Here is a 16,052-nt window from a genome sequence, read left to right on the forward strand (position 1 = left end):
TTATATTCCAGAACTGCAGTATACCATCAATTATCTCCCCTGAGGATTACCATCGCATACTCTAACATAAGTGTTAGCCAGCGATATGGTGACAGAAAAAGCCATTAAGACAACCATGATCGTTGGCATCTGGGACTGCCTTTAGTGTGTAAGGCAATCCCTGGTAAACACGGGGACAGTGGTATAAATATCGCCAACACTGAGCTATCAACTGTGCAGACATATCCAAGCTGCTAACGGTGACTGTATCTGCTCTGTTCAGGGTAGCCTGGCCTTAGCGGATTCAATTCCATTTGTCCTGAGGTGCACTTTGGGTGTCAAGACATTGCTAAAAGAGGAAGCTCCACTTTGCAGACACAAACCCAGAGCTGGGTCAGGTTCAGTAACTTAGGAGGAAGGCAATTCAAAGGAAAAACAAAAGCAATTTAGCTGCAACTTAGTTTGGGTAAGGACTTGAACAACTATTCTATATATTCAGGAAGCTTGAAAATCTATGTACATAGAATGATGCAGCACAGAAATGTGATGTTCAACTATTTATGCTGCACAGTCTAAAGCATCTTGCAGCATATACTGTCAAGTGAATTGACTGTATTTTGTGGGCGAAATGTCTGCAAGCATCTCGTCTAGAGTAAAACTAGACTAACAAAATTAAAACTTGAAACCCAGGACAGGACAAATACAACTTACAGTTACACACTTTCCACACTGGATAAACGTCAAAACAAAGATGATGGTTCCTACTAAGTAGAAAGGAAAGATGGAAGGAGTTGTTTAAGGATAATGAGCAACGGCAAGGTCAGAAATGGGTATTTTGTGGGAATGCTTGAAGACTACTTGACTGCATGGGATAGTTTTCATACAACTTTCAGCTTTCTCTCCCTTTGCCGTTAAACAACCTCCTGAACAATTAAACTGCAGTGCCAACAATACAGACGCGCACTGGAGTTAAATTTAGCCAAGGACATTGTGAAGTGCATCAGATGACTTCCTTTACTCAGTAGACTAACATTGCAGTTCAAAAATGATTACGCCTGTCCTTGCCCACCTGACAAACACTGCAGTATGGAGGGAGCCCCCAGCTCAGATCACAACTGCTGTGGGCCAGCAAAGAGACGCAATATGCTTTAGTGTCCCCATTCAAGTAAATGAACTATAATTCTCCTTGATTTAATTGCAGGTGTATTTAATGGTAAGAAAAGCAGCCATTTTGTCTACAGTCATAAAGCAAACAACCAATTTTATCTGCAAGATTGTTGGCCAGTACAGCATGAAATAAACATTCTACTTCCGAATAGAGTTGCAGGATACTTAACACCAACAACAACAACAACAAGATTCCATTTATAGAGCGCATTTCATGTCGGGGGGACGTCCCAAGGCGCTGTATAGTTGGGTCAGGACCCGAGCATTGGGGGGGGAAATGGTCAGGGTGAGAGACAACAAGCAGACAGGAGCTCAGTGCATCAGCACTTGTCCAGATTGTCAGTCTAGACCGTGAGCTCAAGCCCCACCATGGGGACTTCAATCCATGAAACAGAAGGAAGAGTGTTATTGATTGAGACTTGCTGATAAGATCCCCGATTGAAAACATAACAGTGGGGATGTGTGAGATAGGAAACTCAGTGTTGTCTTTTATACATAAAAAAACAAATGGTCAATTTAAAAATCTCAATCTACCTCCCACTCTACAGTTACCAAACCGAGAGAATGGGACAGGTGCAATTACCAGATGAAAAATAAGTGTGATAATAATTTAAGAATTGCTAGACAAAAGAAGCCCAAGTGGATGAAACCAGCCCGTGGTCTGCTAGTTGGGATTCCAATATCCGTTGCCCAGCACATCACCTTGGAGCCAGTTAGAACTATAAGGAGACCCCTTCCCTACAGAGGATAGTCCAGCTGGTTGTTTGACATCCAACAAATCTTGCTTTTATATTCTTTTTATCATCTGGATACAAAACCCAAGGATTCCATTTGCCTTGTTTATGACTGATCTTGGCAAACATCTTACCAGTGCTGCATGTGTTGAACTGCGCTCAAAAACAGAAGTCGTTGGGAACAGTTTTCAGATTTCCAGCTTCTCCAGTATTTTGTGTTTTGAACTGTGCTATGTATTGATACAAAAAGAAACCATTTTACGCAACCATTCTATTATTTGCTTCTCAAGGTGCAACAGTGAATTGATTCTGCATTGGTCACACATTACAGAATGCTGGTCAAGCCGGGCGGGGGACATGGGGCAGGCTGTAGGCCGCTGAGTGGAGAGGTTGATATGGGATCGAAGAGGAGGAAGGGTAAGGGAGAGATTCAGGGGTTGTACCAAGAGGCTTATGTTAATTAGTAGTTAATTAGAAACACAACAGAACACTATGGAGACGAAATGCAGTCATCCAAGTAACATGTATGAAAGCACATCTTCACTCATGTACATTTTTGGTATTACAAATCTGGATGAACTACTGGTCTAAATTGGAGTTACCATTTCCTGGGAAGAGTGTTAATGTTGAGGTACAGGAATGCATCTGCTGACTTTTCACTATTAAAACCTTCTCACCCTGGCACCTCCCTTTCCTCTCCAATCTGCTTACTCCCCAACCAACTACCTAATCTCAATTGGGTCCGACCTACTGCATGTCCCTTGTGCCTTCCGTTCCACCATCGGTGGCCACTTTCAGCCACTGCACCCTGAAACTTTGGAACACTCTTCCTCTATCCCTCCGCCTTGCCCCCTTCCTTCCCCATCTTCAGGTCGCGCCTCAAGACCTTTCTCTTCGACCGTGCCTATACACCTTCCCCCAGCTCAACATTGTGCTCCGCCCTTATCTGTCATTTTCCTGCGTGGAGAGCACAATTTGTTGTTGTAGTTGCGTTACCCTGTGTGAGGGGCGCTATATAAATGCAAGTTGTTGTTGGTATTTCTTTATGGGCTTATACATAATAAGAAGAAGTCAGGGGTGGGGGAAGGATGAGAGAAAAAGAGGATGGACACCCTACTGTATCCCAAACCTTAGCCACTCTTAGGAAACCCTCAATTGCAATCCTAGTTGCAGAGCAGCGTTTATGTGGGACAAGGGAGATTCTAACGGGATTCTTTATTAAATAACCCTACAGGTTTGACCTTGGTGTCAGCCACAGCAAATTGCGTGAAGCAGCTTGACAGAAATATTGGACCAGAAAAAGGCCACAGGTCTGATATCAGTAGCCAGCAGACCTCACATGTGAATATTCCTGTGGATTGCTTTCAGTGAACTGGGCAGGACAAAGACAAGCCCACATTTGAGAGCACAGTATTGATGGGAGCTATGGATTGAACCCGCGAGGCAGATCTCGGTTTATAAAAAGGCTCGTCCGTCAATATCAACCTGATCTGAGCTGCCTCCTCACTTGGCCTCTAGTGCAATCATGAGCTCAGCTACAGATCGGATCACACGCTGAGCTGGGTGAACGACAAGCTCCTCCAGTGCCAGCCAGCAATGTGAGATCAGTGCCTCAGCACGGCACAAGGTCAACACAAAGTCCAAAGCACTCGCTTCACAGTGTGCAACTTCATTTAGAAATTCCCATTGCATCATAGGGACTAAAGGAAGCCATTCTGCTGAGTACATCTATGTGGTACCCATCATATCACCCTTTATTATGAATCCCACTCTCCAGCCCTCTCCTCCCCACCAATTCCTTAATATTTTACTGTTGCAACGCTTGCCCAATTTCATCACACAGACTGTCACTTAGCCCATCACGCCTTTGCCATCATTAGATCACTCTCTATTTCTACTATTCACACTTTCCTCATATCCTGTAATCTCTTTAATGCCTTGGATCCAACTCCCTTTAGAATATTTCTATCGATCCAGCCTAGAGAGCCACTTTAGAGTAATAAAAGCCACACACTTACAACCTTCCTCCCAAAGAAATTTCTTCTCCCATTCTTCTGCTAACAATCGAAGCGCCTTGACATGACATGTCAAACATATCAAATGCAAGGATTATTATAAAACAGAGACTGGGGCCCTTTGTTACCAATTTCCCAATTTAAGGAAATAGATTTTCTCTGTCTATCTTGTCACGTCCTTCAGAATCACGTCCCCTCTCAATCTCCTCTGCTCCAGTGGGGGGAAAAAAAAATTGAGACGGCTTTTTTTCCAATACATATATCATCTCAAATCACTAAATTCTGCTGCTATCACAAAGCGATCAGTGAAAGACAATGACGGGAATGTGACATGTATATACAATGTCCTTCTGAACCATGAACAAAAAGCCTCACGCTACGATAACAATTCATTCCTCCCAACCTGAGCGCTGTCTAGCTAGAACACTGAGCAAGGCGCTAGTTGGAGCAATGAGGCTGTTAAGAGCATCACTCTCCTCAACGTTACGGTTATTCTTGTCTAATACAACGGGCAGCGTTACACAGCACCTTCAGCGCATCAGAGAGCTGAGTCTTCTTGCAGTGTTGAGTTTTAGCTATACGCTACTTCTTGAACCCAGCACTGTAAAGATTTATTGCAAAAACAATGCAGAGATGATATGGTCTGAGGGGATCAATCAGTGATGCATGATATTGGGACAATATCATGAAAGTCAACGACAATCAGCCATGTGTGTCTTTACATGGGCTTCAGAGCTGGGTTGGACGGCATGCACTGTTCCTCTCCCTGACCCTATTCTGTCAATGCTAAGTCATGCAGGGAAATGGCTCTAGTGTCTGCCACCCTGTTGAGGTGCCAGTCCAGGCAGATTGAGTGCAAGCAACTGAACCCCTACCCCTTTCCATTGTGTCTGAACTGTCACCCACACACATAGACACCATGAACCATCCCAGAATGTTAGGGGTGGAGAGAAAGAAAGATTTGGATGGAAATGGAAAGTGCGGAACCTGCCTTCCTCTCTCTCTATCCCACCCTAGCGCAAGGGGACGGAGAGCAAAACCAGAGGATTTAACCCAAATTTAAGTCATGCATGGATTTAAAGCAAATATTCAACATTGTTGATCAGTCACCTGAATTACCAAAGATTTTCTATCCCACTGTATATCTCAGAGTGCTGCTCAACCCTGGATAACAACCATTAAACATCTGTTCAAAGATTTTTGTTTAAAAAGAGGAAAAATATCCTCCTCGCAATCTTCCTCCTATGTACTTCACTCTTCAAAAGCCACAAAAGATACTGACACCTCCTGAAATGCAACTGGGTGAAACAGCAGGGCCTTGCTGTCTAAATATAGCTCACTGCAACACACAGGCACCTTAATCAAATCATGCAGCAAGTTCCATGCCAGCTAAGCATTCGTTTTTCACTTCTAGAGCAGAAAGTTTCCCCCCAAATTATTTATAGCACTTTTGTCTAAGTTACAACTGCACCCACCGCAAATTAAAAACAATGGGGGGAGATGAGTAACTTAACATAACATAAGCGGGGGAACCACAACACAGCCCGTGTCCCTGGGAGTTAGGGAGCGAGTGCAAATACCTGGGATCTCTGTGCTAATGGTCCGCTTGCTGTTTCCGGAGCCCTCATCCTCGGAGGAGCTGGTGCTGGAGTCGCAGGTCAGGTCACTGTCGCTGGTGCTGCTGTCCTGCAGTAATGTGTACTTCTTGCGTGCGGCTGCCTCCCGCTTCTGCCTGAGCAGCCGCATGCGCTCCTTCTGCTTCTGCGTGCGGGCCTTGGACACCCGGCCATTTGGTTTGTCCCCGGGGCACGAGCGGTTCTTCTTGGGAGCCATGGCCGAAGTCTCGCTCTCGGACCTTGACCGCCGAGACTTCTTGCCGGCAGGCGGCGGTCCCCCACCTCCTCCGCTCCCAGCAATCCCTATGGTGTCCTCAGGCGGTGCAGTGCCGGCCGTCTCGCTCTCCTCCACAGACGAGAGGGTGTCGGAGTCCGCGAGGTGGCCGCTGGAGGAGGGGGACACCATACACTGATTGGAAGAGTCACTATCATATGTACGACCGTGCTGCTGCTTTTCACTGTCGGCGGATGGTGGCTGGGACTCCGAGTCCTGCCCGAGCTCCATCAACAGGCACGGCTCCCCCGACTGCCCGCTTGGCTTCAGCGGCAGCTCGGGCTCCTCCTGCTTAGCTGGGACAGTCTCTTTCTGGACAGTCACCACATTGTCCTTGTCGGCACAGTCTGCCTTGGTGTCCTCAATACCCTTGGCCGGAACCTCAGCCTCTCCCAGGCCATCCTGGGAGGAGAAGTCGGTCTTCTCCGCTCCTTCCATCTTCATGTCACTGAGTCCTGCGTCGCTCCCTCTGAAAGGTCATAGAGCACGCAGGCGGGAGGTTGGGCACGGCGCTCAATTAGATCTGGTGATAGTAGGGGCACCTGAAGAGAACAGAAGTGTTGGTTACAGTCAGCTCAGCAAATCTGACACAAGTAGAGCATCTGTTCCCTTTTACCAGAGCCCATTAAACTCATCTGACGTCACGATTACCCACAGCACATTTCTCCATTGCTGCTAGAACATGGAAATGTTTGGCTCATACATAGCAAGTCACCTCATTTAACATGTTGCCTACTCAGCACCAGGAAATCATCATGCGGGGGGTAGGGCAGGGTCTACAATTCTATCTAGGTGTTTCTAGACAGACTGCACATTCCTTCTTTCAGTGAGCCGGGAGGTGATCTGGTACACTTCAAAAGTAGAAGAAAGTACACTTCAGTGCTAGATCAGTTCAATGTAGTACTGAATAAGCTATAAGTGACATAAGGTACTGTGTGCGCTAATTCAGATGAATGTTAAAGACCCTGTATCACTATACAAAAGAACAGAAAAGAATATTTCTCTTAGTGTACTGACCAACAATACTTCACATAGGTCAGTCATTCTCATGGCTGTTTATAATAATAATACTTGCATTTGATATAGCGCTTTTCACGTCGGGAGGATGTCCCAAAGTGCTTCACAAAACACACTGTAAAGACTGTATATTTGTGGGCGAACGCGGCAGCCAATTGTGCACAGCAATGTCCCACAAACAGTCGTAGATTGAAAATGACCAATTTATTATTGTTTGGTTTTGGAGGGATTATTATTAGGCTCTGTGTGGAGTAAGGAAACTTGCCCAAGGTTTCGCCCTCTGCCTGGAATTGAACTCAGGTCTCTCACTTGCAAAGCGAGTGCACTAACCACTGAGCTACAGGACTTATGGGAGCTTGTGGGCAAATTAACTACAATGATTGCATACAAATAGTCACTGCACTTGACAACAATTATTGTGAAGCTCTTTAAGTTGCTGAAGGAAAGATTAATTATTACATCTCCGGGAATGTGAAGCACACAAAGCAGGACGCTTTCGGTGACTGCATTTCGCAACAGAAACAGCAGTGTGCTCCACCCATCCTACTCTTTGCTGTGTCCAGCCCTGCCCTTCCAGCAGGTCACTGAACTCAGGCTGTGTGCTGATTGCTTCAGGCCCTGGTCCTCACCCACTCAAAAGAGTTTCTTAAAAAAACATATTTTCCAACATCATCCTTGCGTTTGTCTGCAATTACAAACAAGTCCTCCTAGGGCGTTGGAAATGCTGCAGGACATTGAGTCATCGTGAATCAGAAAGTTGTCAAAGCAGAAGTTGTGAATATTGGGAGTCCTGTAGCATAATGGTCAGAGCACTCGCCTCACAAGCAAGAGGACCCAGGTTCAATTCTCGGGCTGGGCGAAACGTTAAGTGAGTTTCCTTCCTCTACATGCCCCTGTTCACCTTGCAGTAACAAGTCATCCAGTTGTTAGTCGATTGACGGATCACTTTCTAGGGATAATAATCCCTTAAAAAAATAATTTGGTCACTCAATCCACAACTGTTTGTGCGCAACTGACCATGTTTCACCAATAAAATATACCGTCAATTCACTTTACAGTATATTCTTTGGAGTGCTCTCAGTGATGCGATAAGATGATATCAAATGCAAGCATTATTATTGTTAAAGTGCATTTCATCATATCTCCTACGACTGTAAGGGAGAAGAAAACCAGCAGTCAAACTTGGATTCATATCAAATTGTGTCTATACCCCTGCCCACAACCTCCACCCTCATCTCTGGCCCACTCTCTGTCTCATTCTTCTTTCGCTGAGTCGGTGGCTCAGACTTCAGTTACTTTGCTACAACACATTCTAGAAGTTGTTCCCTGAATCCCTGAGGTGAATAACTAACCTAAACCAAACGGGTGTACGTCTCCCCGGTTTAACATCTCTGACAGTGCAGAACTCTTCCTAGTACAGCCCTGAATCATCAGCCTACGCTACAAGGTTAGATCATTTTAATGAAGAAACTCTTAACAGTTTCTGTAGTTCATTGCTCTCATAGCCACTCCACAGAGCAGATGCTACAATGGGAATTCATTTACTCAGTGATGGACAGGATTGCATTCAAGTGCGCAGTAATTTAACCAGATCACAATCACCTGTAAATCTACACTACTGTGACTCGTCTCCCGATCGTTGCTTACTGCTTCAATCCCACCATCAGTGGCCAAGGCTCAAGCCACAACTCTTAGGAACTCTCTCCCCAAATCGCTTGCCTTGTGCCTGCTTGCTCTGCCTTCATTCCCCCTTCTCTGTTGGCAGGCGGGCCTTCTGCCACTCTGCCCCCACCTCTGGAACACCATCCCACAGTCCTTCCGCCTCATCCCCTCCCTTGCCACCATCAAGACCCATCTCAAGACCCTCCTCTACGGCCGTGCTTTCGATCTCCCTGCTTTCCCCCCCCCCACCTGCCCTCCACCCTCCCTGACCCCAACCCCCAGCTCGGGTCCGAAACTCTGCCTGTCCAGCCCCTTGGGACGTCCTCCCGACGTGAAAGACGCTATACAAATATAATTTTGTTGTCTCTCTCTCTGACCATTCCTTTGGTCAAAATCCGCAAACTCCCCTTCCACCGTCTTTGCACAAGGTTTCCTAATTGAAGAGGCGCTTACGTAAATGCAAGTTGCAACACTATCGTAAATCGCCATTAATGACACCACCCAGTCAATGCTTGGTGTTGTGGGGAGAAGCCAAGTAATTGTCACAGCAGAATCCTCCTACATGAAGGTGAGGGCAAGTAGAGTCATAGAAAAACAGAATTTGAGGCCACTTGAACAATGTGACAGTTGCCTCCAATTTGGGATACTCTAGTCCAATATTTTTTTCTATTATACGAACTGAACAACCAAGCAACCAGGAGGCAAACAATCAAGTTCCCAGTTAACAAACATCTGCGTCTGATAACAAGAGATAACTAAAGGTCTGTGAACTGAAACCATTTAATACACATAATCAGGGAAAGGAAAGCTGAATTCTGAAATACGACAATGTTAAAGGGGGCATTATTGCACTCTGTTGCGCAGTTTTCAAGCTCTCTCTTTCTCTCTCTGTGTTTCTGTTGCTTGTCTATCTAATGCTGTAAGCCCTCAGTCAGTACACAGGAGCAGGCATTATGCGTCTAATTCCCACTCTCCTTTCTGTGACATTGCGATCCAACGCTAGAGTTACGTCATCCAGAAACTTTCTGCACAAAATGCCCAGCTCTGAGCAGCTTTAAACCACAACAAGAAACAGAGGACAGTTACACTCTCTCCACCCACTCAAATTCTTAACCAAATAGTTATAATGGACCCCTCCCTATACGATTATCCAAGCTCCATCATCACACCTCCCTCAGCCTCCTTCAAACCCCTTAGACCACGCTTTCAGTCACCTTCTTATTTGTGCGCAAATTGGCTGCCGCGTTTCCCCAACAAAATATACAGTCACTATAGTTTACAGTATATCCTGTGAACTGCTTTGAGATATCTTGAAGACATGAGAAAGCTCTATATCAAGGGCAAGGATTACTATTATCAACTAGCTTGGTGATTCTCACTAGCCCTGTAAAGCTCTTTACCTGATGTGAAAGGTACTATAATTTTCTCTTGAATTTCCTGATACATTCTACATATCCACTGCTCTGTGGGAAGCAGTGCAACCCAAAACTGTCTGTTCACCTTCTCTAGTATCTTGAGTCAATGCCTCCTTGTCATAGAAACTGTGCCTAAATGAAACCGCACCGGGGTTCATCTTAACCAAACCCTTTATGATCTTGAATACATCACAAGCCCGCATAACATTGTGTCTCGGTGGCAAAAAAAGTAATGGGAAAGCTGCCATTTGACCACAGCTACTTGTCCTGTCACACTTCATTATCAAGCCCATTTTCCAGCCCTTTTCCAATAACCCGCAATATTTTACAGCTCAGATGCTTATCCGGTTCCCCTCTGAATGATTCTATTGATCAAGCCAAAAAAAAGGCAGCTGTGGTAATGAAATCCCCACAATTTTCCGAGTGAAGATATTTCTTCCAACAATCGCTCGCTTGTCATCAGTCCCCAAACTAAGGAACATCCCCCGCCCTCAAACAACTTACATCTGTACTGAAAACACAGCTATAAAAACTGACAACATGTGCTGTACTGATCAACTTTGCATCCTTAGATTAAGCTTCTAAATCCGTTTCAAGGTCACCATTGTTACTGACTGCGAGACCGAAATAATTACTGATATCCTTGGCTATTAAACAAAATACAACATTTAGGTGGTTGTTTCACAGCCTTCTATTTTGCTACACTACCCTAGGGTCTATCCTTCACACCCTATCCCTAACCTGAGTTCCCGTCTGCATAGTTGAGTTGATGTTTAAACATCCCGCAACAGAATTCGAAAAATGGAAATTTCTCTTGTCAAACATCTGGTGTGCTGCGTAAGGATTTCTGTCAAATGTAGAGTTTGCATATTTGTAGGCAAATATGGAAAATCATACATTCCATGGGGTGAGAGGCAGGTAGGGGTGGTGGGGAATCAGCAGATGTGCCATCATTTGGATGAGACATTAAACCAAGGTCCTGTTCAAGTGAATGTTAAAGATCCTATGGCACTACTCGAAAAGAGGAGGGTGTTTCTCCCGGTGTCCTGGCCAACAATCTCTTCAATAAAATCAGTCACTTCTTGGTGCTACTTTACAGTGGAAACTTCACATACAGACAGCATATCAAGCTTCCAAAGGGCAAAGTACTGCAGTTCTGATGAATGGTCATTGACCTGAAATGTTAATCATTTTCCTCTCTCCATGGATGCTGCCTGACCTGCTGCGTGTTTCCAGCGACTTCTGTGTTTGTATCAAGCTTCCAACTGTAGGTTGAGTCAGAAACAGTCATACATTATTACTCAGCTCTTCAAACAATGACTCGCTCTAAAACCAATTGAATCGCCCAAAAAAGTCACAGATTCAGTCACAGGTTGAATCCCTGCTCTGTGCTAAGTTGGTGGATTTCAGCCAGGCAGTCGTAGAATGTGTTAAGAATTGCTTCTGACAAGACAAGATTCTAACAAGATTGGCGGTGTCCGTTAACTATCGATGGATTCCAATCAATGCTGATGGTAAACTGCAGAATTGTGAACAATGCCAGCACGTTTCCCCACATTATAACGTGTATGTAGACAGCACCTTTCCGGTAAGTCAACATCTATCTGAAAGCACTTCACGGGAATCACCAAGTGCTGATCAAACTGGATCAAAGAACAAGTTTCTGAAAGAGCGTTGGAGGCAGGGAGAGAGTTCCAAAGAGAAGGGATGTAGTTGCTGGAGCCTCACAGAAGTAGGGAGGACCAAGCGGTGAGAATCAACAAGTACTGCAGAACACTGGTGCAGTACCTGTGCATTATTACTATTTCAAGCCACGATGCAGTCCGCACAACCTGAAACGTGGCTCTGGAGACTCAATGCCACGATAACAATCACCTGGCGGGAAGTTGCAAACTGCTGCAGGTGTTGCAAAAGAATCTAAAAACTGCAATTCTCACGGGAACAACTCTCACGGGGGCGGGTGAAGCTGCAGTTGGTGTGAAAATGATACGTTCTGTACAAGACATAGCTAGCCACACTTATCCAACCCCATTAACATTCCGGATTCACAGGCACATTTTGCTGTCCTCCCCCATCTGCCTGGACAACTTTAGCTGTCAGGGCTGCTAATTAAAAGGCAGTGACTAACCAAGTGGCCACAATTCCTAGTCAGACATGGGCTCCAGCTTCAAGAACATTTCAACAAGTTTAAAGTGTCTGCAAAGCAAGCCAAGAATCAATCATTGCACATGTATCCGATTAGCACCATCTTTCTCTCATGTTTTCCCCACTGTTTTTCTTTGCTTTCTTCTCTCCTGACAGGATCCAAATCCGGGTTTTTATCACCAACTCACCCTCACCTGCTCCTTGATGGCGATTCAACTGTGACAAGCCATGGTGGCCAGGCGCCTATTCTACCCTCAAACTACACATATCCCCTTTCCAGCAAGGAGTGGAGTCTGGATATTGCTCCTAGTAATGGGAATCTGCAGCATTCCCACTTCACGGACCTGCTGCACACCACCTCCACCGCTGGAACAATTAATTGCTCACGCTCTTTGGGATTCTCTCCCCAAATGCCTCCATCTTCAAACTCTCCCTGTTTTCAAAACCCTTTTGACTGCGCCTTTTGTCATCTCCTCTACACCATTCCTCCTGTGTGATCTATTCAGCCCACAAAATATACAGTCAATTCACTTTGCAGTACATACTGTGAAGCGCTTTGAGGAGTCTCGAAGACGTGATGAGGCGCTATGTCAAATGCAAGGATCATTATTATTATGCTGTCCTACTTGAAAGATGCTTTAAGAGTCAAAGTTATTGCTACTAACTCTTTTCACCTCCCTTTCCCAGGGAGCTGCTAATACCGACACTGTACAAGCACAGATCAAACCTCTCTCAAACACTCCATCCCATTCTCCTTGCTGCAAAGCACATCTGCACAACAATTACCGAGGTCAGAAGCTTAGGACTTGGAAAAACACTGGTCGTAAACTGACAACAACAACAACAAGATTCCATTTATAGAGCGCCTTTCACGTCGGGAGGACGTCCCAAGGCGCTGTCATGTAGGGCATAGCCTGTTTTTAAATATCTTTCTAATTTCATCCCCTTCCTTTAATTAAATTAATTGAAAAATTTTAGAAAATCGTTCCTCTGCAAATACAATTCATGTGTTCCAGATACGCAGGACTGACAGGCAAACCAAACTAATTAATGGGCCGTCCACCTCAAGGCTCGCTGTTGGATCTTGCTATGTACAAAATGGCAATTGCCTGCCTCCCCAAACCGTTACTACACTCGTTCGCTCGCTGTTAACATGCTTGATGGGACGAGATGTTAGAAAAATACACGTTTATTCTCTAGTGCTGACACGCCTCGGTGAGTGGGAAGGTACGAGTTGCTTCCCAGTCACAGTGAGCTGAAAGCTCAGCAGCCTGGAGAACAATAGCAGGTCGATTATTTCTTTGTGACTTTTTGCCTCGGCCCAGCCTGTGTGAACGACCCACTGTTGCCTGGCTCAGCTTGATCCTGGCCGGTCCACCCAACACAAAACAGAACACCTCCTCAATTACAGAAACTTGCTTTAGGTCAGAAAACAATTCCCAAGTACTATTTTACCGGTAATATATTTGCTAAACACTGCTTCAATTTAAACATTTTGGGTCTTTTAGATGGAAGAAAGTTTAAGGCAATGGCTGTGAACTGAGGTCTCTGATTGAACACAACAAATTACACTGTATAGCGCCTTTCACGTAGGAGGGCGTCCCATTGAGATAAGACAGTCAGGGATTTGGACCCGAGCAGGGCATTGGGATCAGGAGGGGTGGAGGGCATAGTGCTCGTTGTAAACGGCTCAGGCCAGTTCCAGGAACAATGCTTTGCCTGGTGGACGTATAAAATCTGACAATGTGTTGTCGCCATGGTTTTACTACGAACCACTTGCTTTCCCTGTAGCGCCCTGCGGTTAATACTGTACCTAGATTACATTTATGCTGCAGACTGCCAACTGACTGTGGAAAGAGAGAGGGAGGGAGGGGGAGGCTGCAGCTATTTTCACACCCGCTGACATCACAAACTCTCCCACACCACCTCAGGTCTCAAGGTCACAGTGCTGCGTGTTTTTTTAAATGAAGACATTGAGCCCACACACCTTGCCTGTTGCTTTGAAGGGGTGAGTTTGCGGCTGAATTGTCTGTGTGCTTGGGTGGCCGGCATTACGTAATCCTTAAGCATCAAATAAGTGCACAAAGCCAATGAAACGCCACCCACGTGACACGGTGACACTGTAACCTTCCCAGCACTCGCTTCTGGAGGTTACCATAACACCAGCTTGTTTAATCAGCAAATCATCCTTGGGTTTTTATTATTATTACTTACAACCCGTGAACCCAAACAAAGGCTCTGCCTTACCTTCCATCACTGATTTTTGTTAAGATAGAAAAACAGCAAGTCCAGACAAGACAACACAGCCTCCACAGTCCCTCTCCTCCTCAGCACCTCCCTTCGCAGTCTCGATTTTCCACGAAACTAACAACAACTTGTATTGATATAGCGCTCATCACACAGGGTAGAGTCCCAGGGCACTTGAAATCATAAACAATAAATCCTGCTGCGGACCAGACTTGTCCCCTCCCTCCTCAAACCCAGGGCTTGAATTTTAAAATAGAAAGAATCTGTGAATATAAACGAAGCAAGCTGTAACACAACATGCTTTACATAATTTCACCACTGTCCAATTTGCTCCACCAGTGGGCCTGCCACCAATTTACTGCATGCTCACTCAGTAAGGCCTCAACGCTTTTACCTTTCAAACTCAAACCTAACTTGCTCTCCTCAGGCCCTTTTCCACTCTCCACTCCCAATTACTCCCAATTTTGTTGACGATCCCATACCTTTGCTCTCACCTCTCAGAGTTTGTTTTCCCACATTCTCTGTTGCTCCCCTCCCAAGCAAGACTCGACCATTCTTTACCCGCCACACTATATCCTGTGAAGCCCTTTGAGACGTCTCAATGATGTGATAAAGCGCTCTATCAAATGCAAAGATTATTGATATTATCCCAACAGCTTCTCTTGTTCGATTCCCGGCCAGGGCAAAACATTAGGCAAACTTCTTTATTCCACATGTCTCTTGTTTACCTAGCAATAAGTAGGAACCTGATTGTTAGTCAATTGGTGAATCGCTTTTCCGGGGGTAATAATCCCTTCAAAAAATTATAATTTGGTCGCTCAATCCATGACTGCTGTGTGCAATTGTTTGCTGTGTTTCACCCACAAAACATACAGTCAATTTACTTTACAGTATATTCTGTGAAGCGCTTTGAGACGTCTCAAAGACGTGACAAGACGCTGTATCAAATGCAAGGATTAGTATTATTCTCACACTGGTTATTTCCGCTATCAAAGCGTGCTCACTTTTCCTCCTCTCTCCCCCTCCCACACTAAAAAACACCTCATTTAACTTTACTGGCAGATCGTCAAACCAAGGCCAAGCCGAGGCTTCGCTTTATCTGTCACCAATATCTACACACCTGTTTCACTTCTCAATCCTTTACTGACTCTCACTTCTCTACTGACTCGCACTTCCACCGGGACCCCTCATCTCCTGGACTGTCCCATTAGCCGGTCAAGTGCCGCCCCACCACCACCACCCTAACATCTCAGCATCTCGAGGTTAGAAGCTTGCCTTTTTCTTGAGCGGTCCTGGGAGCTTGGCTTACCCATCTCAGCAGTCCCCAGTCTCCGTTGCCCACATCCATCTCGATTACCCCTTCCATTCTAAATCCTACTTGTCCTTCTTGCGCACCTCTTGCCCAGTCTCTTCCTCCCACTCCACACACACACACACACAACCAAACACCGATGGCCACACTTCTTCATCCACCCCCAGGGTTCCTTACCTTCCGAAGCTCTGCTCTTCCCCCCCTTGTCTCCCCCCACAAATCGCAACCCCCTCTCTGACGGGGACACAGTTGATCCGGAAGATGTGAAGAGCAGCAGCAGAAGAGCCTGAGACCGGACTGGAACAGTCCCCGTTAAGCACTGGGAGCGCAGAGCGATGGTGGAGGTGACGAGAAGGGGGGAAATAAGGGGGTCGTGGGGGGGGGTGGGGGGTGTGTGTGTGGGGGGAGAGGGAACTTGTCACAAATCAGGAGCAGACAGCGAGACAAGAGAGACAGAAAAAAAAAGAAG

General features: G+C 45.7%; 1 protein-coding gene across 4 annotated transcripts in view; it reads right to left on the reverse strand.

Annotated features, from left to right (window-relative positions):
• The window catches only part of cunh18orf25 (chromosome unknown C18orf25 homolog), a 53,074-nt gene extending 37,022 nt beyond the window's left edge, over positions 1-16,052 (reverse strand). For all 4 annotated transcript variants that reach the window (XM_007908921.2, XM_007908919.2, XM_007908918.2 and 1 more), the window contains exons 1-2: positions 15,761-16,052; positions 5,476-6,327 (exon numbers count right to left, since the gene is read on the reverse strand). In XM_007908921.2, the coding sequence (XP_007907112.1) occupies positions 5,476-6,229 (754 nt within the window). In that variant the 5' untranslated portion in view covers positions 6,230-6,327; positions 15,761-16,052. The remainder of the gene's footprint in view (positions 1-5,475; positions 6,328-15,760) is intronic.

Source organism: Callorhinchus milii, unplaced genomic scaffold, assembly GCF_018977255.1.
Source record: "Callorhinchus milii isolate IMCB2004 unplaced genomic scaffold, IMCB_Cmil_1.0 Scaffold1, whole genome shotgun sequence".
Lineage (NCBI taxonomy): Eukaryota > Metazoa > Chordata > Chondrichthyes > Chimaeriformes > Callorhinchidae > Callorhinchus > Callorhinchus milii.